Source organism: Mustela lutreola, chromosome 6 (genome assembly GCF_030435805.1).
Source record: "Mustela lutreola isolate mMusLut2 chromosome 6, mMusLut2.pri, whole genome shotgun sequence".
NCBI classification, from domain to species: Eukaryota; Metazoa; Chordata; class Mammalia; order Carnivora; family Mustelidae; genus Mustela; species Mustela lutreola.
The window spans coordinates 157,333,016-157,357,111 of NC_081295.1; the positions used below are offsets into that span (position 1 = coordinate 157,333,016).

General features: G+C 43.3%; 1 protein-coding gene and 1 long non-coding RNA gene across 2 annotated transcripts; one reads left to right on the forward strand and one right to left on the reverse strand.

Moving 5' to 3' along the window:
- Positions 1-14,251: 14,251 nt before the first annotated feature.
- On the reverse strand, positions 14,252-20,671 carry LOC131833064 (uncharacterized). The gene is made up of 2 exons (XR_009354290.1): positions 19,027-20,671; positions 14,252-15,451 (listed from the first exon to the last, which is right to left on the reverse strand). It is a non-coding gene; the product is annotated as an uncharacterized LOC131833064 (long non-coding RNA).
- On the forward strand, positions 14,477-17,879 carry ZNF165 (zinc finger protein 165). The gene is made up of 3 exons (XM_059176188.1): positions 14,477-14,890; positions 15,178-15,313; positions 16,888-17,879. Exons 1-3 carry the CDS (start codon positions 14,477-14,479, stop codon positions 17,790-17,792), a joined length of 1,455 nt encoding a protein of 484 aa, XP_059032171.1. The 3' UTR covers positions 17,793-17,879.
- Positions 20,672-24,096: the final 3,425 nt, after the last annotated feature.

A 24,096-nucleotide genomic window follows, 5' to 3' on the forward strand; every position in this document is an offset into this window, starting at 1 on the left:
CATAACTAGTTGAGACAATAGAATGCAATACTTTAAATGCTGAGGAAATTTTGAAACCTCAGTTCTCAGCCATAAACATCTAAATGGAATGCAGAGAAATCTCATTAATTAAAGATCCAACAGAAAAGTTAGGATAGCAAAATAAACTGAAAGACTGCAACAGAAATTAATGAATCACATAACAGGGGGAAAAAAAGACTTAAAAACTAAATCTAAGAAAAAAAAAAACTAAATCTAAGAGATGGATATCTTTTTTTTTTTAAGAGATGGGTATTGATATGGGAAACAAAGGCAGGAGAAAAATTATTAAATTTCCTTACTACCTAGAGCCCACAGACAAATCCTTGAAACGGGCAGAGTGACATTCCTCTAGGGACTCAACTGCCTCAATGTTAATATTTCGCTAAGGGCAAAAGGCAATCCTAAACTGAACCCCTTCCCCCAACCAGGATCTGCTTTAACAGAAGTCTGCTTTAATACATAAAAAAGTAAGTCTGCTTTAACATATAAAAATACCTTTAGAAATTTCCTTTATCTCTAAATTTCCTTTATCTCTAAACCGCCCAAGATACACGTTGACAATCATCCCCCAAGCATAATGGCCCACTAATTTACATCTGAAGTGTCTCATGACTAAGGTTTCCTTAGACAATAATAAATGACCTTTTCTCAACAATAGCCAGCCCCCTTGAGGTCCTGGAAACCTTGCTTCCAAAATTCCTCAGAGACTTATGCTCTCCCTAACCCCCTCCCAACTTGAAAGTATATAATGGGCCCCTCCTCTTGACCACAGTGTAGTTCTCTCTGCCTGTCCTGTCCCTGTGCTTTAATAAAACCAAATTTTGCACCAAAAGCAAAAATTTTGCACCAAAGAGGTCTCAAGAACTCTTGTATAATTTTTTTTTTTTCCTAAGTGAATGAAGCTGGGGCACCTGGGTGGCTCAGTGGGTTAAGCCTCTGGTCATGATCTCAGTGTCCTGGGATGGAGCCCCCACCGGGCTCTCTGCTCAGCAGGGAGCCTGCTTCCCCCCCTTCTCTCTGCCTGCCTCTCTGCCTACTTGTGATCTCTCTCTCTCTGTCAAATAAATAAATAAATTTTTTAAAAAAGTGAATGAAGCTAAGTGCTGTGTGCATGAAGTTTGTTATATTATTTTTTATTCTTGTCAATATCTTTGAATCCATTCACAGCTTTTAGAAAATTGAAAAGAAGAAAAAAGAGAAAATGGAAAGTAAATATCACGCAAAAAATATTTGGGGAAATTTCCAGTCCTAAATTTGTGTATTATCAGACTGAAAGGTTCTACTGATTATCCAGTATTGTGAATGAAAAAACTCTCTCACCAGGACATAGTACTGTGAAATTTAAGAACATCAGAAATAAAGAGAAGATCATAAAAGCTTCCAAAATGAAATAGATTACATTTTACATACATACATACTAGAGGTCCCTGCCACATCAACATTATAAAGAGAGCCATTGCATGGTGTTTCACTGTATAGACTGACTCTCACCAGTCTCTTATTGATGGACTTTGGGAATATTCACACACACACCCCTTTTTTTGGAGATTGTATGTATTTATTTGTCAGAGAGAGAGCCCACACAAGCAAAAGTGGCAGGCAGAAGGAGAAGCAGGCTCCCCACTGAGCAGGGAGCCCAATGCGGGGCTCAATCCCAGGATCCTGGGATCATGACCTGAGCTGAAGGCAGACGCTTCACTGACTGAGACGCCCAGGCGCTCTGAGATGCCTAATTTATAACCATTACCGCTATTTCTGCTTCTGTACCTTCGCTTGCTAACCCATGAGGAGATGGAAAATTACCAGCAGACTTTCTATAGGCACTCTGTAACCACACAACCCCCGCCCAGAATTGAACCTGGCAGAGTGGCTGTTCCCGGACCCCCACCCGGCTCTGGGCCGAGAGATAACAGCCATCTGGAGCCAGAGAAACCCCCACCCAGAATTGGACATGACAAAGTGACTGCTCCCGGACCCCCCACCCAGCTTTGGGTACAGGAGTTAATAACCATCTGGCACCCCGCGGTTTGACAGGGAGACCCCCGGCCAATCCTTAGGGGGCACATACCCTAGCGGTGCCAACTAAGCAGTTTGAAGAATGACAGCACTTTGACCTAACCAGTAATCTGTTCCCAGCCTTTTCCCGCCCTGTAACGCGCCAGTCATATTATAGAGTTGCCGTTTGATTTTCCCGCGGTACGTAGTGATTTGTTACAAGGTACTATGATGTATGGGGCGCCTGGGTGGCTCAGTGGGTTAAGCCGCTGCCTTCGGCTCGGGTCGTGTTCTCAGGGTCCTGGGATCGAGCCCCGCATCGGGCTCTCTGCTCAGCAGGGAGCCTGTTTCCTCCTCTCTCTCTCTCTGCCTGCCTCTCTGCCTACTTGTGATCTCTCTCTGTCAAATAAATGAATAAAATCTTTAAAAAAAAAAAAAAAAGGTACTATGATGTATGCTAAGTCCCTGCCTCCCCAAAAATAGTGGATAAAAAGTGTTGTGATCCTGAGCTCGGGACCTCTTAGCGTTACCGGCAAGAGTGCGCGGAGGTCCGGGTTCGAACTCGTAATAAACGACCCTTGCTGTTTGGCTTTGACTCCGGACTCTGGTGGTCGTCTTTGGGGGGGTCTCGGAATTTGGGCACAACAGCTCCCCCCCCTCCTTTTTATCATAAGCAATGCTACAACTAGTTATCTTGTACATGCAATAAGTTGAAAGTGTACAAGTATATCTGCAGGATATTTTCCTCAAAAAGAGCTAAGTTGGGGTGCCTGGGTGGCTCAGTGGGTTAAGCTTCTGCCTTCTGCTCAGGTCATGGTCTTGAAATGCCAATAGAGTATTACCCCCACCTTAAAAGACCACCAGAGACGTGAGTCAAAGCCAATCAGCAAGTTTATTGCAGGTTCGAACCTGGACCTCTGCGCCGCTCCTTGCTGATAACGCCAAGAGGTCTGGAGCTGGGTCCATGCAGGATTTTTATAGACAGATACAAACAAGTTTCGGGTGGGGCTGAGCTGATTGATTGATAGTTTGAACAGGCATACTTGGCGTCAGTGGATTGGGTCAGGGGACCCGCGTGGGAAAGCAGACAAAGCAATCTTACAGAAGCAGAACTGGCCGGTTAGCCCACGCATGCGAAAAAAGCACTATCAGGATATTGAAGGCCAGGTTACTATCAAGTAAAGACAATTGGGAGTCTCCTAGTGGAATGTTACATTCCTGCTATCAAGCATCCTTGTTAATGAGATTTAGGTTTAGAAGAAATTTAACTTTATTTACTTTTCCTTCTACCTCCGCCTCCTTCCGTTTTTTATGGAGGGGAGGGTGACATCAGGGCTTGAGGAACTGAGTTCTGTGTCCCTGGAAATTGGGCTATTGATAAGGTAACTTCTTTGTTTGTAAATCTCAAGGACATTTGCAAACCAAGGGAGACTCCTGTCTCGCAGGATTGTGATCTCAGCAAGTTAACCATTTATCATTTTATGGCAGTGAGGGGTGCCTGAGGGATGCTACACATATGGAGGGAAGCAGGTGAAGGGGGGGTGCAAGGCGCCAGCCTTTGCTTTGTCCTCAGCCAGCCTCCTGCTCCTTCAGTCTCCGGGTCCTGGGATCCAGCCCTGCATCAGACTCTCTGCTCAGCGGGGATCCTGCTACCCTCTCTCTCTCTCTCTGCCTGCCTCTCTGCCTACTTGTGATCTCTCTGTCAAATAAATAAATAAAATCTGAAAAAAAAAAAAAAGGAGCAAAGTCAATGTACAAATTGAATATATATAAACCAAATAGCCTTCCACAAAACTAAACTAATTTATTCATACAAATCATTTTCATGGCCTTGTTTTTCCACAGGAACTCTTACTAAAGATGGTTTTTAATTTGAAATCTGGGGAAAAGATTGCTGATGATTGTCCTTTCTATGATTTGCCTTTTTCTGTAGATTTCACAGTCCTTGAGTTTTCCAAACTTGAATCTTTGTTATAGTTTCTTTGGGAATCTTTCTGATATCATTCACATGGGATTTTACTTATTCAGAAAATTCCTGTTTAAGGAATGATCTGTGATCCCAAGGTTTAAATTTTGAGAAAACAGGGGCTCCTGGGTGGCTCAGTGGGTTAAGCCTCTGCCTTCAGCTTGGGTCATGATCCCAGGGTCCTGGGATCCAGCCCTGCATGGGGCCCTCTGCTCAGCAGGGAGCCTGCTTCCCTTCCTTTCTCTGTGCCTGCCTCTCTGCCTACTTGTGATCTCTGTCTGTCAAATAAATAAAATCTTTTAAAAAAAAACAAAAAAACTTTGAGACAACAATGGAAAATATAAACCTCATTTTTGTCCTGAGAAAAAGAAAACTGCTTTAAGACAAAAGGAATAATAAAAGTAAGTAAAGAATGCATTACTTTTTTATTTAGATTTTTATTTCAGAAGTTTTAGATTTACAGAAGAATTACAAAGATTTCCTTTATATTAGATTCCCTTATTACTAGCATCTTACATCAGTAGGGTACACTTGTTGCAATTGATGGACCAATGTTAATACATTATTATTAAACAAAGTCTACACTTAACTCAGGGTTCCTGAGTTTTTGTCTATTTTTTTTTTTCTTCCAGGACCCCATCCAGGATACCACACTACATTTTGTTATCATGTCTCACTAGGCTCCTCTTGGATGTGACAGTTTCTCAGACTTTCCCTGGTTTTGATGACCTTTATAGTTTTGAAGAGTACTAGTCAGGTGTTTTGTACTAGTACGTTCATCTACTAGGATTTATTTCTTTTTTTTTCATGATAGAATGGAGCTATGGTGTTTTGAGAGGAAGACCACAGAGGTAAAGTGCCATCCTCGCCACATTCTTTCACAGGCACATAGTATCAACATGATGTATCACTGTTGATAGAAACTTTGATCAACTGTCTGAGGGCTTGTCAAGTTTCTCCACTGTAAAGATACTCTTTTCCCCCTCCCTTTCTATATAGGAGAGGAAATCTTGACACACATCCACATGTAGGGAGGGCAGAGTATCTACATAAATTTTTCATTATTATGCACATTTGCCTATCCTTCCCCACTTGTTTATCAGTCATTTATATCAGTATGTGCTCACCGGTACTCAAATTATATTTTGGTTAATAATCCAAAACTTTTTTTTTTTTTGCTCAAATTGTGAATTTGCTCAAATTGTGCAAATTGGCCATTCCAATAGCCAAACTTTGGCCATTGGAAATTCTTTCACATGGCTTCTGAGTACCTTCACATGGCTCATCCTTTTTACTTCATCTGTTTGTTCTGTGTTTGTTAGTTTTTGAACTATTTCTGACACCATAAGATTGTCTGGACTCATTTTTTTTTTTAATGTAGTGGCATGGAGCCCAACATGGACCTTAAACTCGGGACCCTGAGATCAAGACCTGGACTGAGATCAAGAGTCAGACATTTAACTGACTGAGCCACCCAAGCTGGACTCATCTTGTATATTTCCTGTGAGCCCTAGAATAAGCCATTTCTCAACTGCAGAGTCCTGTCAGAAAGCCAGATATGGACACTAGGTGTGCTGGTTGTTACTGAAGTATAATTGCTTCTAGGCCATCTCATCTGACAGGAAATATATGTATATACTAACCTGTATAGGTACACTTATTTATCTATCTCTGTTAGCACAGATAGATCTATAGATAGCTATAGATATAGATAGATAGATAATCATGGGTTTATATTTATCCTAGCTGTTTTTCCTTGCCTGATTGCCACCTCCTACTCCAGCAGTGAGATACCTACATCCCACCACCTGCCACCCATTTATTTAACTATTCAACTCTACCATACATATATAATGGTTTCAGAACTGTTAACCCACAGCCCCCACGAGAAAAAGCACTATCAACTAGAGTGTCGTTATATACGGCTCCTTTTGTATTTAGTATTTTCATTTTCATTTTCATTTTCACTGTTACTTAAGTCAGTATCTTTTGGTTCTGCCCCTACAGTGGGCGGAACCAAAAAATATGTATCATATTTTTTTAATTTATTCAACAGTGAGTTTCTTACAGTTTTCAGCAATTGAAGCTGCTAGATGGGTCAGTTGTTTGAGCATCTGACTCTTGATCTCAGCTCAGGTCTTCATCTCAGGGTTGTGATTTTGAGCCCCATTGTTGGGCTCCATGCTGTGTGTGGAACCTACTTTAATAAAAGGGGGGGGCTGCTAGAAATATTCACCTGCAGGGTTTTTTTCCCTGCAAATATAAATTTTCAAGGCAGTTGAGTGGATACCTATGAGTGTGAATACCTATGGTGTGACTGCATCACATGGTAAGACTATGTTAACTTTGTAAGGAACTGCCATCAATCTTCCAAAGTGGCTGTACCCTTTTGCACTCCCATCAGGAATGAGTAAGTGTTCCTGTTGGTCTGCATCCCCACCAACAATTAGTATTGTCAATTTGGGTGGGGGGGGCTGTTGAGATACAATTGACATGTAACATTATATTAATTTCAAGTGTACAACATGATGATTCAGCATTTGTATATAATGTGAAATGATCACTAAAATGTCTAGTTAATATCTATCACCAGAAATAGTTGCAAATCCATTCTTCTTGTGATGTGAATTTTAAGATCTACTCTCTTAGTAACCTTTAAATAGACATGGTATTGTCAGCTTTGAAAATTTTAGCCACTGATAGGTATGTAGTGATATCTCCCTGTTTTGATTTGCACTTTCCTATTGCCCAGTGGTGTTAAATACCTTTTCAACCCATAGACATTGATTTTCCATCTGTACATCTTCTCTGGTGAAGTATCTATTCAAGTATTTTGGCCATTTTTAAATTGTTTTCCTATTATTGAATTTTAATGACTTTTTGCCTATTTGGGGTGTGTCCTTTCTTAGAAATGTGCTTGAATATATTTTCTCCCAGTCTGTGGCTTATCTTTTCATTCTTGTGTCTTTCATAGAGCAAACATTTTTATATTTAATAAATTCCAACTTACTTTTTCATGGATTATGCTTTTGGTTGTCATCTAAAATATAACCACTAAAATCACGGTCGCTAGAATTTCTTCATGTTTTAAGTTTTATAATTTTGGATTTTACATTTAGGTCTACTATCCATTTTGAGTTAATTTTGTGAAAGTTACAAGGTGATTTTCTTGCATATAAACATCTAATTGTTCCAGCACCATCTGCTGAAAAAGTTCTTCTTTCTCCATGGAATTGCCTTTGCACCTCTGTCATAAATCAGCCAATATATTTGTTTTGAGTCTATTTCTGGGCTCTATTCTATTCCATTGATCTATGTGTCTGTTGTATAAAACTATCTATGGTAGTTTTATAACAAATCTTGAAATTATAGTGTTAATCTCCTAACTTTGTTCTTCTCTTCCAATATTGTGTTGGCTATTCTATGTCTTTCCCTTTCCATATCAATGTTAGAATTAATTTGTCAATATCTAGAAAATAGATTGGTGTGATTTTTGATGGTTATGTTTTATCAACACATTAAGTCGGGAAGAACTGACATCTTAACCATTCTGAGTCTTCCAATATACAGAACACAGAGTATCTCTCCATATGTTTAGATCTTCTTTGAATTATTTCATTAGTTTTTTGTAATTTTCTGAATACAGATCCTATACTTTGTCAAGTTTATACCTAAGTATTTTCTTTTTGACTTTCAGATATTGACTTTAAAACCTGCAACATTGCCTTAGTTGCTTGCTCGATTTTTGTGGTTTTTTTTAGAGTCTTCGGGATTTTCTACATAGAAAGTTTATATGTGAATAGAGACAGCTTTATTTCTTCCTTTCCTTTCTGTATACCTTTATTTTTTGTCTTACTGTCCTATTTAAGACTTCCAGCATGTTGTGAAATAGTGAAAGAGGACAGCTTTATTCATTTTCTAAGCTTGACATAAATATTCAGCTTCTCCTTTGTAAGTATGGAGTTAGCTGTGGTTTGCTGGGTAGGTGGGGTGGGTTGTTTTCTGTAGATGTATCAAGTAGAGAAAGTTTCCATCTACTACTAGCTTATTAAGAGTTTTTAATCACAAACAGCTGTTGGATTTTGTCAAATGCTTTTTCTGAATCAAATGATCAGGATTTTGCTTTTTCAGCCTGTTAATTTTATCAGTGGATTATACTGACTTATTTCCAAATGTTGAACCACTCTTGCATGTCTGCAATAAATTCCACTTCGTTGTTGTATATAATTTTTATATAGTTGGACTAATATTTTGTGAAGGTTTTTCCATCTGTGTTTGTGAGAGGGCTTGGTCTGTAGTGTTTTTCTTGTAATGTCTTTAACTGGCTTTGGTATTAGGTATAATATAAAGTTAGTTGGGGAACTGGTATATATTTACTCTTCAACTGCTTGATAGAATTCACTAATGAAACTAGTTACTGGGCTTGGTGCTTTTTCATAAAGTTATTAATTGGGAAAAACAAGGAAGTTCATTGGGAATGACAGAGCAGAATGGGCAAGGAAGAGAGTAATAGATTATATAGGGTATAGGTCATATGGGGTCTCATAGGCCATTTTAAGGACTTCAGGTTTTTGTCTTGCCTGAAATAAGGAGCTACTCAAAGGCTTTAAGCTGAGGGCTAGTTTAGGGATTGAAAAATAATTTTCCCTCTACCACTCTGAGTTCTCAGTTAAAATCTCTGTAATAAGGGGCACCTAGGCAGCTCAATTGATTAAGCCTCTGCCTTTGGCTCAGATCATGATCTCAGGGTCCTGGGTTCGAGCCCTGCATCAGGCTCTCTGTCTGCCTGCCTCTCTGCCTATTTATGGTCTCTCTCTTGCTTTGTCAAATAAATAAAATCTTTAAAAAAAAAAAATCCCTGTAATAAAAAACGTTAACAAGAGAAAAACAAACAGAAGTTTATTAACATGTATACTTCATGGGTACACAAAAAAATATCTAGAGAAAAATGAGCAATGAAAAAGTAACAGGATTTAATTTAACAGGGAAAGGGGACAGGAGATGTAGGCCTTTTAGGGGACAGTAAATGATTTTTAGTAAAGATGAATAGGGCCCTTAAGAGAACAGGTGGGAGGTATGACCGATGTGGGAAACAAAGGCAAAAGAATTAAATTTTCTTACTGCCTATAGCCCAGTGACAAGTCCCTGAAACAGAAGAGTGAACTTCCTCTGGGATCTCAGCTGCCTTGATGTTGTTGACATTTTGCTAAAGTGGCAATCTTAGCTTAACATTATCCTGATGACTCGGGATCCTGTTCATTCTACTTTAACATATAAAAATTCCTTTGGAAACTTCTTTTATCTCCACCCCCCCCAAGATATATGTTAGCAATCCAAGGATATGGCCCACTGATACACATCTGAAGGGTCTCGTGACTGAGTTCTTACTAAACAGTAATAAATGACATTTTCCTAACAATAGCTAGCCCTCAGGATCCTGGAAACCTTGCTTCCAAAATACCTTGAAGGCTTGTGCTGTCCCCAACCCTCTCCCAACTTGACAGCTTATAATCAGTCACCGGTCACTACCCCAGTGCAGCTCTTTCTGCCCACCCATCCTGTCCCCTGTGCTTTAATAAAACCACTTTTTTCCACTGAAGATGTCTCAAGATTTTTTTCTTGGCTGTGGGCTCCAAGCTCCATTTGTACATCATGATCATTTGGGACAAGTTTGTCAGGGTGTGGTGTCAACTTCTTTCCTACGATACAAGTCAATCTTCCCTAGCTGATGAAAGTCTTGGGGAAAGGTATTTGCAACAATTGAGTTTATTCTGGAGGATCTGTCTCTAAACAGATAAGGGAAATTCAGACAAAGTCTCTTTCCACATTTGCTGTTTTTCAAGTGCCTACAGCTCAAAATGACCGAACTCTCAAAGGCGCCTAGGTGAGGAGGTGTGTTCTGCTACCCTTCAGCAGCGCAACAGAACTTAGACTGCAACAGCATCCTTCGGGCTGCTGTTAAGAACAGACTGTGGGGAACACAGGTAGAAGCAGATGCAACTCCTAAGAGGTTTATTGCCCTAACCAATAGAGAGCCCATCAGCCCAACTGGAGGAAAATGGATGCAGTGCTATTTTCACAACCAGACTATTATAAAGAAAATTGATTGTAACTCAACGCCATAGATAAACCGTAGAAACATTGTTAAGTGAAAAATAGCAAGTATCAGAGGCTTACCTATGGCGTGATGCCTTTTAGATGAGACACAAGAACACGAAACCATATATTGTTTCATACCTATCTAGCAGACCTGTTCTTTCAAAGTGAATAAACACAGTTTATAGGGGTTCTCTCTGCTGAAAAGAAAACCATAGGCCCAGGGTGGAGTTACCTGCCCCCACAATAGCAAACCAGGACGAAATTACAGTTGCGTTCTCTTCAGAAGTGAAATTTTAATCAATAACCAAGAATTTTCTCGTCGGCACCAGTAAGGTCACATGGGCCCCCGAGAAGACGAGGTCCTCTGCATGGGAAAACCCCCCCGTTCACACGCCACCCCTCCGTGGAAGGCCCCCTTGCCTGGAGACAAAGCTTCTCCCTGGGCTAACGCGTCCTCGCCCACTGCGCTCTACGAAGCCCTGGGTTCCGTACCGCTCGGGCCTCCGCTCCACTCCCTGCGGCTGAGTGAGCTGCAGCTCTTGCCGCTTCCTCCGTTGAACTCGGGCCGTTTGCCACCGCACGTGAGGGGAGGTGCCGAGGACGCGCGGCGCGGCGACCGAAGCTACCGTCCGCATTCCAGACCTCACGCTCCGGCCCGCCGACCCCAGAGAGGGCGCGCTTCGGGCCCCGCGCCGGCCGTCGCGAGCCCGGGCTGTAACCAGCCCCGCGAGGTCTGGGCGCCGTGCGTGCCCTTCCGCTCGACCCCCCCGACTGAAGAAGGCCAAGCGAGGCCGCGTTCCCCGCCACACAGGGTGCAAGGACCCCCGCCCTGGAGACCCGAGAATTTCAGCAGCCTCGGAAGCTGCCGGGGAAACGGGAGTCAGAACGCGGCGGAGACGCCAAGACTTCTGGGAGTCGCAGTCCAGCGCCGGGCTGCCTTCTGCGCAGGCTCAGAGCCCACGAGGACGGAAGCTTTGAGAGAGGGCGCAGCGCCGTGCCCCCACCGGAAGTGTCCGATCGGAACCCCCTGTAGGAGAGGTGAGTCCGGGTTGGAGGACCCACGGGTCCGACCTTTTGTCCCCTCCGAGCACCCAGTCCCTACCGCTTTACTTCGGGATTGCTGCAGCCCCGCGACGCCCCGGAGCCGGCACCGCGGAGGAATCCCGAGGAAAAGGGGCGCGGGGGCTCGGCGTTCAGAGCACTCTGTGCCCGCCTACTTCCAGAGGGGCGGTGGTTGCCATGGTTACCCGCGCCGCCGTTACGTCACCGCCGCGGGCGGGGCGGGGCGGGGCGCCGGGTGGGGCGTCCGGCCGCGGTGCGGAGTCGCTGCCGGAGATGGCGAGCCCGGCGGCGGCGTCTGCAGGGCGGCTTCCAGCCGCGAGCAGCTGCCCGGGAGCGGGTGCCGACGCCCGCCTCTCGCGAGGAGACGGCCGGCCTTCTCGTCGGGAAAGCGGGCGGCCCCGGCCCCGTCGGGCCGCGCGCTCGCACTGCGTCTGTGTCGTTGGGCGTGTGCGCGGGACCGGTGGGAGCGGCGGTGGGCGGCCCGCGGCGTGCTGGGTGCGGGACGCCCGCTGCTCCCCCGCGCACCGCGCCGCCCGGCCTGCCGGCACGACCCCTCCCTCCTCCGGGTGCCGGCGGCGTCGGGAGGCCTCTCGGGCTCTCCGGTCCGACGACAGAGAACTCGGAGCGCGGGAGAGCGTGGCGCTTGACCTCATGGACACTGAAGAAAACCAGCCCAAGCTAAAAATAAGTCGCGGCGATCGGTGCTGTAGTCACGGGTGTTGGGTAGGAATTCCGCTGAGTTGTCACAACAAATACTAGCCCTGCCAGCTCGGCTCTCGGTTTGGCTGCTCATTCCCGTTTCCTCAGCTTTCCCTCATGCCTTTTGAGTCTTTCCCTTTTGAATCTTGTATTGTCCACCTTAAGGACCAGCACCTCTAAGAAGTATTTGCTACGCCCGCGTGTCCACACACACACACACGTCGTCTCCCTGCCTCTAAACCGTTAGGGTGTTGGATACCGCTCCCTTACAACTTGTTCAGTCCTCCGGTTTACAGCATTGATCAGCATTTCAGTGTGTGTTCTGTGAAACATTTAGATATTTAAATGTTTTTAATCCACGTGGGTTTTATTTTAGCCAACTGATTTTAGAAACTCAAGCACCATTTGATTCCTTGGAGCTGTACATCGGAATACGGATTTTCCATTTATATCCATACTCACCCAGTCAGCATCCCAAGAATCAGTTTCTAACAAAGTTTCCACATGATTAATTAGTCAGCTAATTAATGAGCTGGGAATGCAGACTTCCTTGGAAACCATTGCTGTACAACTTCTAGCCCAGAGTTTGGCTTGTATTTAGATTCTTTGTTTTGTTTTTTAAGATTTTATTTATTTGACTGAGATCACAAGTAGGCAGAGAGAAAGGGGGAAGGAGGTTCCCTGCTGAGCAGAGAAGCCCGATATGATTTGGGGCTGGATCCCAGGACCCTGGGATCATGACCTGAGCAGAAGGCAGAGGCTTTAACCCGCTGAGCCATCCAGTCGCCCCAGGATTCGTAATAAAGTACGTATCAGTCCAATGATCCGCAATCAGCTGGTGAAATGTGTAGTAGAAGGCGGTGCAAGATTAATACTTGCATTCTGCTCTCGCATTCTAGGCGTCGCATCTACATTCCTGTTACTCAGTTTTTCACTGCAGAAACCAGACATTCCCATGTGCTAAGACTGGAGGAACTGGTGTTTAATAACAAGACTCACAGTCGACGGATAAGTCCATGATGCTGGTTTATTATATTTAACTTTCTTGGTGAGATGATAGGACTTAAAGTCCAAGAAATGAACTGAGCCACAAAACTAGGAAGATAGAGAAGGAACAGTTGGGATAACAGGAAACCTATGTATTTGCGACCTTTGGGGAAGGAACTAGTTAATACTGATTGAAACTTAGCCTCTGGCTCTCAAGGAAAGTTGCCCTGGGGCACCCAACTGGCTCATTTGATGGAACAGGTGATTCTTGATCTTAGGGTGTGAGTTCCAGCCCCACACTGGGTGCAGAGACTACTCAAAACCTTTTAGGGGTGCCTGGGTGTCTCAGATGGCTAAGCATCTGTCTTTAGCTCAGGTCATGATCCCAGAATCCTCGGATCAAGCCTGCTTCTCCCTCTCCTGTTGCCCCTGCTTGTGTTCTCTTACTCTGTCAAATAAATAAAATCTATTTAAAAAAAAAAATCTTTTAAGAAAAGTTACCCTATTAAGAGATTTGTAAGTAATCCTAATTCCAGGTTTTGAATTAATAATTATCATTTCGAGCTTGTATTTTCCTCACACTTGTAGAAGTATGGCCTCTCTCTGTTTCTCTTTTCATGTTGCAGTCCATCCTAGAAATGAACATGTTAATCTCCACAAACAGTATTTGTCGGGTCATTCTCCTCAGAAGCTTTCCTTGGCTCCCCAGTGCCTAAAAGATAAACTCAGGATCTTGGCATTGAGGCTTTCTATGGTAGAGCCTTTGCCTCTGTGATTTCCTTATACAAACCTATTGAACTTTTTTGCTTTCCCACTTCTGTGATCCTACCATTAACCAGTTGTTCAGACTGTTTGCTTACTTGTAATTTCCTACTTTTCTCTCTCCTTCATCCTATCAAATGCTTTCCATTCTTCAGAAGTTAATTTTTCATGAAGTTTTCCCTGACCATTGCAGCCTGCTTTGCATTTCCATGCATTGCAACTCCTTTGCATCTCCAACTTTGTGAAGCACTTTATTGTTTTCCTCTGCTGGTCCTTATTGTCTTTATGACTTAACATAAAATTTAATTGCAAGTGACATATTAACATGTAGCATTGCCTGAAATTTTTAAATCTTATATTTCTTGTTTCTACCTTAAAGTATTTTGTTTTTATGGGTGCCTGGGTGGCTCAGTTGACTGAGTCCATCTCTTGATTTCTGCTCAGGTCATGATCTCAGGGTCGTGGGACTGAGCCCAGCCTTGGGTTCTGAGATGGAGCCCGCTAGGGCTCTAGGAGTCCGCTAGAGATTCCCTCTCTCCCTCTCCTTCTGTCCATGCCCCTGCTTACACACATGCGCCCTCTCTCTCTCTAAAATAAATAAATGAATTTTCCAAAGAGCAGTATTTTGTTTTTAAATTTAAATTTGAAAGTGTCTTGAGGTAGAAATTATGTAACAATTTTATTCCACAAAGTATTTCAGTGCTTTTACATAGAGTAAATGCCAAGTACACTTCTGGGCAATGGAAAATGACTATTTCTATGATATGATCTTTCATCTTCATAGATAGTAATAGTTCTTTTTTATCCCTTAGAAGAGCCCTTGAAACTAAGTAGGACGCTTCACAAAGCAGAAGTGGGTTTCCTGGTAATACATTTCATCCCAAAATGACGACAGAATCAAAGAAAGCTACAGCTCAGAACCTTCAGGAGCATGAAGGGCTTCTGATAGTGAAGATAGAAGAGGAAGATTTTGTCTGGAGGCAGGACACTTCCCTCCAGAGAAGCGACGACCCCTTTAGGCAGGAGCTCTGCCGACAGCTTTTCAGGCAGTTCTGCTACCAGGATTCGGCTGGGCCCCGTGAGGCCCTGAGCCGGCTGCGGGAGCTCTGCCATCAGTGGCTGCAGCCCGAGACACACAGCAAGGAGCAGATCCTCGAGCTGCTGGTGCTGGAGCAGTTCCTGACCATCCTGCCTGAGGAGCTGCAGACCTGGGTACAAGAACATGGCCCAGAGAATGGAGAGGAGGTGGTCACTCTACTGGAAGATTTGGAGAGAGGTGCTGATGAAGCAGTAGTCCAGGTACACAGGAAATGGGAGATCTAAGAACCCCACATGGACAGAGTCCCACAGTGGGAGGAAAGGGCCTGAGACTGAGCACCCAGGGAGACCTGCAGGGGCTGTTAGAGCATTGTGTCTTTCTGTCTCCTTTCCACTGCATTTCATGCTGTGCCACATTTTACATTTGAGTCAGACTTCATCGGTCCTGCAGTTTTGTATTCCTACAGCGGGTTCTCTTTGTTTTTGGAAGATATTCAAATCCCAACAGGGATTCTCTCACAAGCCCAAATGTACTTTATTTTTCTCAGGTTCCAGTCCATGCACACGAACAAGAGATACTCGGGAAGAAGGTGGTGCCTCCTGGATCGGCACTGAGTGTCCAGTTGCAGCCAGTGGACCCCAAGGCCCTTTGTGGTTCCTCAGCATCCCTTCTGCAGGATGGCGGTAAGGGGCAGTAGCATGTACAGTTCGTGGCTGGAGGAGTGGGGCTGTGAATGTCCCTTCTCAGAGTTGCCTCAATTACCATACATGGTCCTTTATCACCGCATGAGAAGTAGAGAACTTTTCCCTGTGTGTCATTGGCTAATTAAAACAAAAACAGAGATAGAGAATTTGATTCCTTATCCAGAATATTTACATTTTCCCATTGGTTCTTCATCCAAAATATTTCCAAAACACAGGATATTTTTATGAGTAAACTAAAAGAAAGAAAAATTAATGTGTGAGAAAACATCAGGAAATAAGTAAGCAAAAAAAAAGAGGAAGAAACACATCAAGAGAAATAACACATGTTAGTAGAAAAGCAGATACATAATGATATACCCAGAAGTGGATGTAATTCACAGATACATAGAACAAGATCCACATTATTGTCTTTTTTATTGCACTTTTGGTCTTACAAAGTTTTCATGTTGTTATAGGAAGTCAGCCATACTTCTAGTGACTCCCTCCATGGAATAGTCATCACTGTTCTAAAACTCCTCTGTTTAAAGAGTTCATGGATTCAGTATTACTTTAGGTGTAAAAGATCTCAAAAATAAACTCAAGAATAAATTAGTTTTGGGGGCACCTGGGTGGCTTGATTGGTTAAGCATCTGCCTTCAGCTCAGGTCCTGATCTCAGGATCCTGGGATCCAGCCCCACATCAGGCTCCCCTGCTTTCTCCCTCTCCCTCTGCTCCCCCTGCAATAAATAAATTAAAAACTTTAAAAAAAAAAGTCATGATCTTTTTAAAAATAAATAAATTATAGTCAGTTAAAAAAAATACCCAAATTCTGTTTTCCCATTTGTTCTGGAGATATTTCCATCCACTCCATCGAAAATCATATATTTCCCCCAGCCTAAGACCAGCAGTACCTAACTACCTTTCCTGCTATAGCATATTCTAGACAAAGGAAACCCTACAAAAAGAGGAGGTGCTTGATTGCAGCATAATATCGAGTCATAGGCACAGTATAAATTTGTGAGCCATCAGGCAGGAATTGTGAGGACTTGATCATAAATGGATTCTGGAAACCAGGTGGAGGAGTTCAGGTGTTGTAGAAGAAAAAGAGAAGAAAGGTTCTGAGTAGGATACAGGAGGTGACAGGATTTTAAGGACAGTAAGTCTAGTGAGGGTATTCAGGATGACTAGGAAGAATAGCTCAGAGTCAAGAAAGCAGGAAGCTGTGACAGTCCCCAAATAGGAAGAGTGACAAGGGTAGTGGTACCAGAAATGTGAAGAAGGGGATGTGTTCAGGGCACATTCAGCAGAAAGTACTTACAGTACTTGATTAGCCATGGACATGAAGAAAGGGTAGGTAGAGAGATGAGGTTTTCCTCTCCACAGGCATTCTATTTGCTTTTACCAGATTTTCTCTTTTGTGTCCTTGTCCAGCACAACTTTCTCTTGAAAAGCCACATTTTTAGAGTGGCCAGTTGAAGTACCAATATGTAACTGTCTTGGGTATAGCTCAAAATTTTCTTTTCTTCCAACCCAGCAAACAGATATTTACCACTTTGTCTTTTCATTCTTTTAGATAATGAGAGTGAAAACAATGGATTCATGCCAAAGTTGGACATTTTTGAAAAAATGGAATCACAGAGGATTCTATCAGGAAGAATTTCAGGATTCATGTCAGAAGGAACTGCTGAGCCTCAAAACATCTGTAAGTCTGCAGGCAGGCTAAAGAAGCAATGGGAAAAAGAATCAGGGGGTGCTCAGAGACCATCATCTGCTCAGGATGGAGGTTTTAGTAAAATCCTTACCCACAAAAATACACTTACAGGTAGCAGTAGCCATGATGGTTGTGAGAGAAGCTTAAACCTGAATTCAAGTGAATTGACACACCAGAAATCTTGTAAACACAGTACCTATGACCAAAGTTTCAAATGGAATCCAGATTTTATTAAGCATCAAAGAATTTATGTTGGAGAGAAAATTCACCAATATGGAACATCTCTCAAGAGCTCAAACCTTATTCAACATGCAGCAATTTTTAGTGGGGAGAAAACCCACCAGTGTAATGAATGTGGGAAAGCTTTTAGACATAGCTCAAAGCTTATCAGGCATCAGAGAATCCACACTGGAGAGAGGCCTTATGAATGTAATGAGTGTGGGAAAGGCTTTGGGGGGAGTTCAGATCTTATTAGACACCAGAGAATTCACACTGGAGAAAGACCCTTTGAATGCAAAGAATGTGGGAGAGCATTCAGCCTGAACTCCCATCTCATCTTGCATCAGAGAATTCACACCAGAGAGAAACCCTATGAATGTAGTGAATGTGGGAAAACCTTCAGAGTGAGCTCACACCTCATTCGACACCTGAGAATCCACACTGGAGAGAAACCCTATGAATGCAACGAGTGTGGGAGAGCCTTCAGTCAGAGTTCACACCTTCGTCAACACCAAAGAATTCACAAGAGGGAAAACCTGTTAATGTAAAGAACTTAAATTTTCATGGAAATGCAAAAGAAATAGCAACATGAAAAATATTGAATAAAAAATATGGAGTGAGATGAATGACTAAAAGACCAATATCTCTTTTCTCTCATTCTGAGGCTTAATGTTTTGCTTATGGTCTTCACCTATTGGGGTGGGGGAATGCTTTCTGTGAGTCAGGATGGATCTTCCTCTCTTCTATTGACTGTTAAAGTCAAGCAAGAAGAGCAGAATTGGGAGGAAGCTAATAAAAAGGCTATTTTATGGCAATGGAGATAGAGAGGAAATAACCATGATTGCAGTATGGAGGGGAAAAGATTCAGTAAAGAAGCTGATCATCACTATTAGTTAATGATTCTCTTCAAGAGGAGGTAGGCTAAGCCCTGAAGTGGAATAGTTTGAGCAATGAGCAATACAGAGCTTTCAGAACATTCCTTTAAATGAAGACACAGCAAAACTAAATTAGTCATGTCAAACGAGGACCTGTGCAATGGTGGCATTCCAGTATGTAGACCAAAGTCTATGTCTAGAGGTCATGCCAGGAGGTAAACCAGGAGAGAATCCTAGGGAAGAGGCCAGAATCCATAGAGATTCAAACAAGACAGGAGAGAAGTAAATTTGTCAGGAGTTGGAATTAGAGGTAAGAGAAGGTGGTCACATTTAGCACTTGCTCTATAAAGTAGAGCTTAATCTTTTGCCTTAAAATGACCTTTTCTGAATTTCCCAGATCATTTAAAGTCATTTTGTACCTCAACCTCAAATTTGGAGAAGACAGTACCACAACTAGGATCTTACTGCCACATATGGCTTTGGCACGTTCCTGGGGTGAGTGGACAGAGACAGGGTTCTCTGGCAAGTGACCATTGTGGAGGAGGGCTGAGGGAATTAGCACTGAAGGTCAGGGTCCTCCAACTGTTTCATGACTGCTGGATGCTCTTCTCTCCATTAAAGACCGTGTAGAGGGCTGGTACCCAAGAGAAGAGTGGAGAGATGAATCCGGCAAGTAAGAACACCAGTGATTTCAGGATATAAAGGCAAACCCTGCCCTACTGTTTTCCCTAATTTGAAAATATAAGCAACTACGTAAGGCTTAAATATCCCATGTGTATATAATGTCTTTACCTGAAAAGAAGCAAACAACCCCCAGTGTAGAATTAGGATAATCTAATGTACAAAATCTTTCACTAATAGGCTTTATTTAAAAAAAAAAAAAAAAAAAAAAAAGTCTTTCAATTACCTTGAACTAAACATGTCCTGATAGCATCGAAGTAGCCCCACGTGTGTGGCTGGTGCTGAACCGTAGCTTCCTGTTCCACACGTACCGCGCTAATGCTTCCTGCGTCGTGACCGTTCCCGCCGCTGACTATACGCCCCGTGTTGCGGTGAAACCCGAGCTGTGACTGTCCTGCTCGAAACACATGGACAGCAAATGCTGCACCCCGGATTCAAACGCGCGCTGTTCCGGGCCTCGCGCCTAACCGTTAACCTGGATTACGTCCCTAACAGTATCACCACGTGACGTAACGCCGAAACGGCCCTCCTGCCTCACAACTTTAAAGCGGGGGGACTTGGTTCGCACGCACGTCGTTAGCCTTTCAGAAGGTGAACGACTCGCAACTCAAGACAGCAGCGCCGCCCCTCGGCGGCCACACCGAGAGGAGCGTCGGTCAGAGAGGCCGGAAGCGGCGCGGTGCCCCCCGGGGGCCGCCCCTCGGAGGCCGCGCAAAGGTTACCTCAGACAGCGCGATGCCACCCCCGAGAGGAGCGTCTCCCAGAGCAGCCGGAAGCGGCGCCGTGCTCCAGGTGGCCGCCCCTCGGAGGCCGTGCGGAGGTTCCCTCCGGCGCTTCTCCCCGAGAGGCTGGAAGCGGCCGACTTCCGCCGGTGGTTGCTACCCAGCTAGCGAGGGTTGTGTGGCGGCGGTGAGGGGCGCTGCGTGGCCTGAGGCGGGGACCGCGGCCAAGGGCGACGTCCACAGCGCCCGTCTCTCGCTTCTCTGGGGCCGCTGGTGAGGTTTAGGAACAATTCCGAGATGAAGGCGGCGGCTACGGACCGCCCTGACCGGCCCCGGAGGCAGCGAGCCCGAGTCCGCCCTCCCGCGCCCGTTCGCCTGTGCGAGGCTCGGGCTCCCGGAGAGACAGGACCCTCAGACCTGCCTCTTCATGTTGGAGAACCTTGGCGCCCAGGGTGCCCGTTTTCTGGTCAGGGTCAGAAGTCTTATCTGTAGATCTGCTTGTGCTGCAAAACACCAGCATGTTTGCTTTGGTGACTTTCATTTCATTCCATTTGTAGTCAAGCCTCGCGTTCTTTCCGCATTAGAAGTTGTAGTTTGTGCTTCCTGTCACACATGACAAGATTCACCAGGATTCTCGTTTCCCTTTACGCTTAATCTTTCACTGAAGGGCTTTTGCTTTGCTTTGCTTTTTTTTTTTTTTTCTTTTTTAAGATTTTTTGTTTATTTGGGGGGATGGAGCAAGAGTGAGACACAGCTGACCGAGCCACCAGGTGCCCCGCATTCAGGGGCTTTAAAGATGACTGGTCGTATCTTTGGGATTCTTGTATGTACAAAATTAAATTTGCTTTTCTCTTGTTAATCTTAGGTCAACTTAGTTATTAGACCAGCCAAAGAACCTAGAAGGGACGAAGAGAAAATTTCCTGCCCTTACCTGTACAAGGTAGGCATGTTATATCTACACGTGAGTAAGCTGGGGTGAGAACATACTTTCTTGCTGGAACCAAAACTTGGCTCATAGCTCAAAAGCTGGCAGATGGCAGGGTCTGAGAAACAGGAACAAGGAACCCACCATGCCACCGTGTTCTTACTCTGTTACTTCCTGAACCTCTTCAACTCAGGTCATGATCTCAGGGTCCTGGGATCGAGTCCCGCATCATCGGGCTCTCTGCTCAGCAGGGAGCCTGCTTCCTCCTCTCTCTGCCTGCCTCTCTGCCTACTTGTGATCTCTGTCTGTCCAATGAATAAATAACATATTTTAAAAATAAATAAATAAAAATAAAATAAAATAAACATCTGCCTTGGGCTCAGATCATGATCCCAGAGTCCTGGGCAGCCACTTACTAGAAATGATGGCAGAAGCAAAAGGGAAGAGAGCAACACACTGCCACCTTCTTTTTCGTTCTCCTTAGTCCTCAGCAGCTAGAGTTGATAGAATGTATGCCTGTCAAGAAGTGGTGAGTCACCCTGCGCTGTGTTTCCACTGACCTGAAATACATATGCACAAAGAAACTACAAAATATGAATTATGTATAATTCGGTGATTCCTAATGCTTTTATATTTGCATTTAAAACTGGTATTGTACAACATAAGTGAACAGCAAAATTCATAATTAAAATTTTAATTTTTGTTTACTTTAAATGACATTAAATAATAAAAATGCCATGATGAGTCATGAGAAAGCCCATGGTAGGGGATAGATAGGTTTTATATTTTAATACCTTTAACAATATGTTTTTCTTCCGTTTTGAACAAAGGGCTCCACATTTCTATTTTACACTAGTCCTGAAGATTATGTAGCTAATACTCCCTATGTGTATTTCTCTAAATACTTGCTTTTTTAGAGCAAACTTTTTATTGGTACTACTTTTGTCACCTAACGTAAACAGACAGCACAGATACAACTTATTATCTGAGACAGACACCTAAGGGAAAGAGCAAAGGATAATTTAAGTATGTCCCAGATTACATACTATGGGTCAACCTAAATCAAGGACAGTTTAACAGGGTCTATTCAAGAGAGATAATGCTAACACAGTAGAAATCCAGGACACAAATGAGAACAGTAGATCTTTGGCAGTGATTACACTGAAAATTATGAGAGCATTAGAGAGTTATAATGTATATAAAACACCTTCACAAGAGTTATAATGTATATAAAACACTTTCAAAAGATATCTTCATTTAATGTCACAACTCATTTCTGTAAGATAGATACTATGTTTGTCCCCTGTTCAGAGGTGAAGAAACAGAAGCTCACAGAGGTTAAGTAACTTGCCTGTGATGATTTAAAATATAACCATGAGACAACTGACACAACTCCATGCAAAAGATGGAGCCTGATTTCCTTCCCCTTGAGTCTTGGCTGGACCTAGAGGTATACTTGCAAAAATCAGAATATGGTGGGAGTGGTGGCAGAGACTAGGTCACAGAAAGCATTGCAGCATCCTTGATCTTTTGGATAATTCGTTTTGGGAGAAACCAGCTGCCATACTGTGAGGACACTCAGGCATGCTGCCAAGAGCCATGTGAGGGAAGCAACTTGAAAGCCAATCCTCAACTTTCTTCAGATGACTACAGCCCAGCCAAAATCTTGACTACTACCTCTTGAGAAACCCAGAACCAGAACATTCTATAAAGTCACTTCATATTCCTGACCCACAGAAACCATAGGTATGTTTAAGATGGCACATTTGGGGGTAATTTGTTGCATAGCAATAAATATGAAGAGGAAATGGCCACACTAGAAAGCTTTAGAGACAGAATAAAGAGATTTCTCTGCTCGAGTGTTGTCCCTAAGATGTCTGGTAAAGCACAGACTCCAGATACTTTGATTCCAAATCCTATTTCCTCTTTACTAGATTACTTGCTATAAGGATGAGAAAAGAATAAGAATCAAAAGGAGAATCAAAGCAAATGTAGAATTGAAGGATGAATGAACAGAAAAAGTAGTGAATTAGCAAGAGCTATGAAGTGTTAGAGTAAATCTGTCACCATAGGTTAATGCAACATTATGTGAGGGACTGAGGAGGGAAAGACAGTAGACTGGAGAAAGTGGGGACAATGGCCATTGATAATAAAATGATCCAATAGAAATCTGAGAAAAGAAGAGTAAGTAGTCAAATAGAAACCATCAGGAAAGTCTGATTCAGTACTGAACCTGATCCTGAAACAAGCCATGGACAGTTTTTGCTGAGGGTGAAGACAGATCTACAGGGATTTGGGAATTTACTAAACGCAGAACATCCTCAACATTTCAAGTCATTACAAGGAACTCCAAGGATCCATGTCTCTGTTTCTCATTTGTTGAGTCCCAAACGCCTTAAGGCTGGAGTGCTAAAAGTTATTAAATCAGTGAGAGAGTTCAGTTTCCACATTTCAACAAGTTTTCACTGTTACCTGCTGATTCAATAGCTCTTATTAAGGCTGATGACTTGTTATGTAAATGTTTGTTACATGTTAGTGAATCTTATGGAGGACATACACAGGCCACTCAATTTTCTAAATTCTTCCTCCCCATATGATTCTCCTTCCCTGTCTATTCAAAGGCCCACTGTCCATTTAATAAAGCTCAGTGACTCCCCAGAAAACTTCACTGACCTCCCCAAACCAGGGTAAAAGTAACCAGTTTTAAATTCCTGACTACACCTTTGACGAATACAAAATGGGGGTCAGAAGAAGTACTCTGGAAAGATGGTCTGACCAAAGGTGAATTCAAGGTAAATTGTGCTGCTTAACCTCTTCAGAGGTTCAGGGGACTGAATCTCTAAGATTGACAGTAAAGCTATATTTCCATAAGCCAGAGTTGGAAACTCCAAGACCTGTGGCTCACTATTCTCTTTAAAAACATTACCTGTCAAAGCTGGGACCTGGAGAAAATTAGATACATTTGAGCTTATGAGGGAACCACACTGGGAATTAGAAATAGAAGTCATAAATCACAAGGAATATAATCAAGGGACATAGAACAGGAGACCTAAGAACCAGAAGCTCATTAGCCTTCAGGCATAGGAAGGCAGATAGCAAGGAGTAAGAGATCTGGAGCCACAGGGAAGATTTTAGCTCAGTAATGATCTGCTCATTCCAATTTTGCATCCATGTCCCCTCCCATCATCCTCAACTGTCCTACCCAGATTGTAACTCTTCTTACCCAGTATCCTAGATTATCAAGTTCTTTCCCTAAAGCTTCCTAGCACGCTCACTTCCTCCATGTTGTGGATGTTTTTCATACACACAGGCCTATACCACTTTGGACAGTATGGTCAAGAACACTTCCAGCACCTTTATAATCTGCTCCTTAATGTGTATCTTGGACCTCAGCCACTAATAGCAACGTTCCTAGAGTTCGCTCAGAGATGTTTTTCTTTTAGGGCCCAGACATTTGTTTCCTGCTAACATTACTACCTAATGCACTGGCAAAAGTTCCGATGCCAAGATTCTTGTACCCAGTCTGGCCCCCTTCTTTTACTAATAGAGTTTATTTGGCAATAAACTTCAAAAAGTTTTCACTGTTATCTGCTGATTCAATAGCTCTTATTGTTAGGGATCAAGTTTGCTAAAGTCTTCAACTCCTAGT

Bases quoted from the DNA above. Each gene is read 5' to 3' on its own strand.
- ZNF165 (XM_059176188.1), top strand. From the start codon at position 14,477: ATGACGACAGAATCAAAGAAAGCTACAGCTCAGAACCTTCAGGAGCAT. The intron at 14,891-15,177 runs GTACACAGGAAA...TATTTTTCTCAG, and splicing joins CTGATGAAGCAGTAGTCCAG to GTTCCAGTCCATGCACACGA. The intron at 15,314-16,887 runs GTAAGGGGCAGT...TCATTCTTTTAG, and splicing joins ATCCCTTCTGCAGGATGGCG to ATAATGAGAGTGAAAACAAT.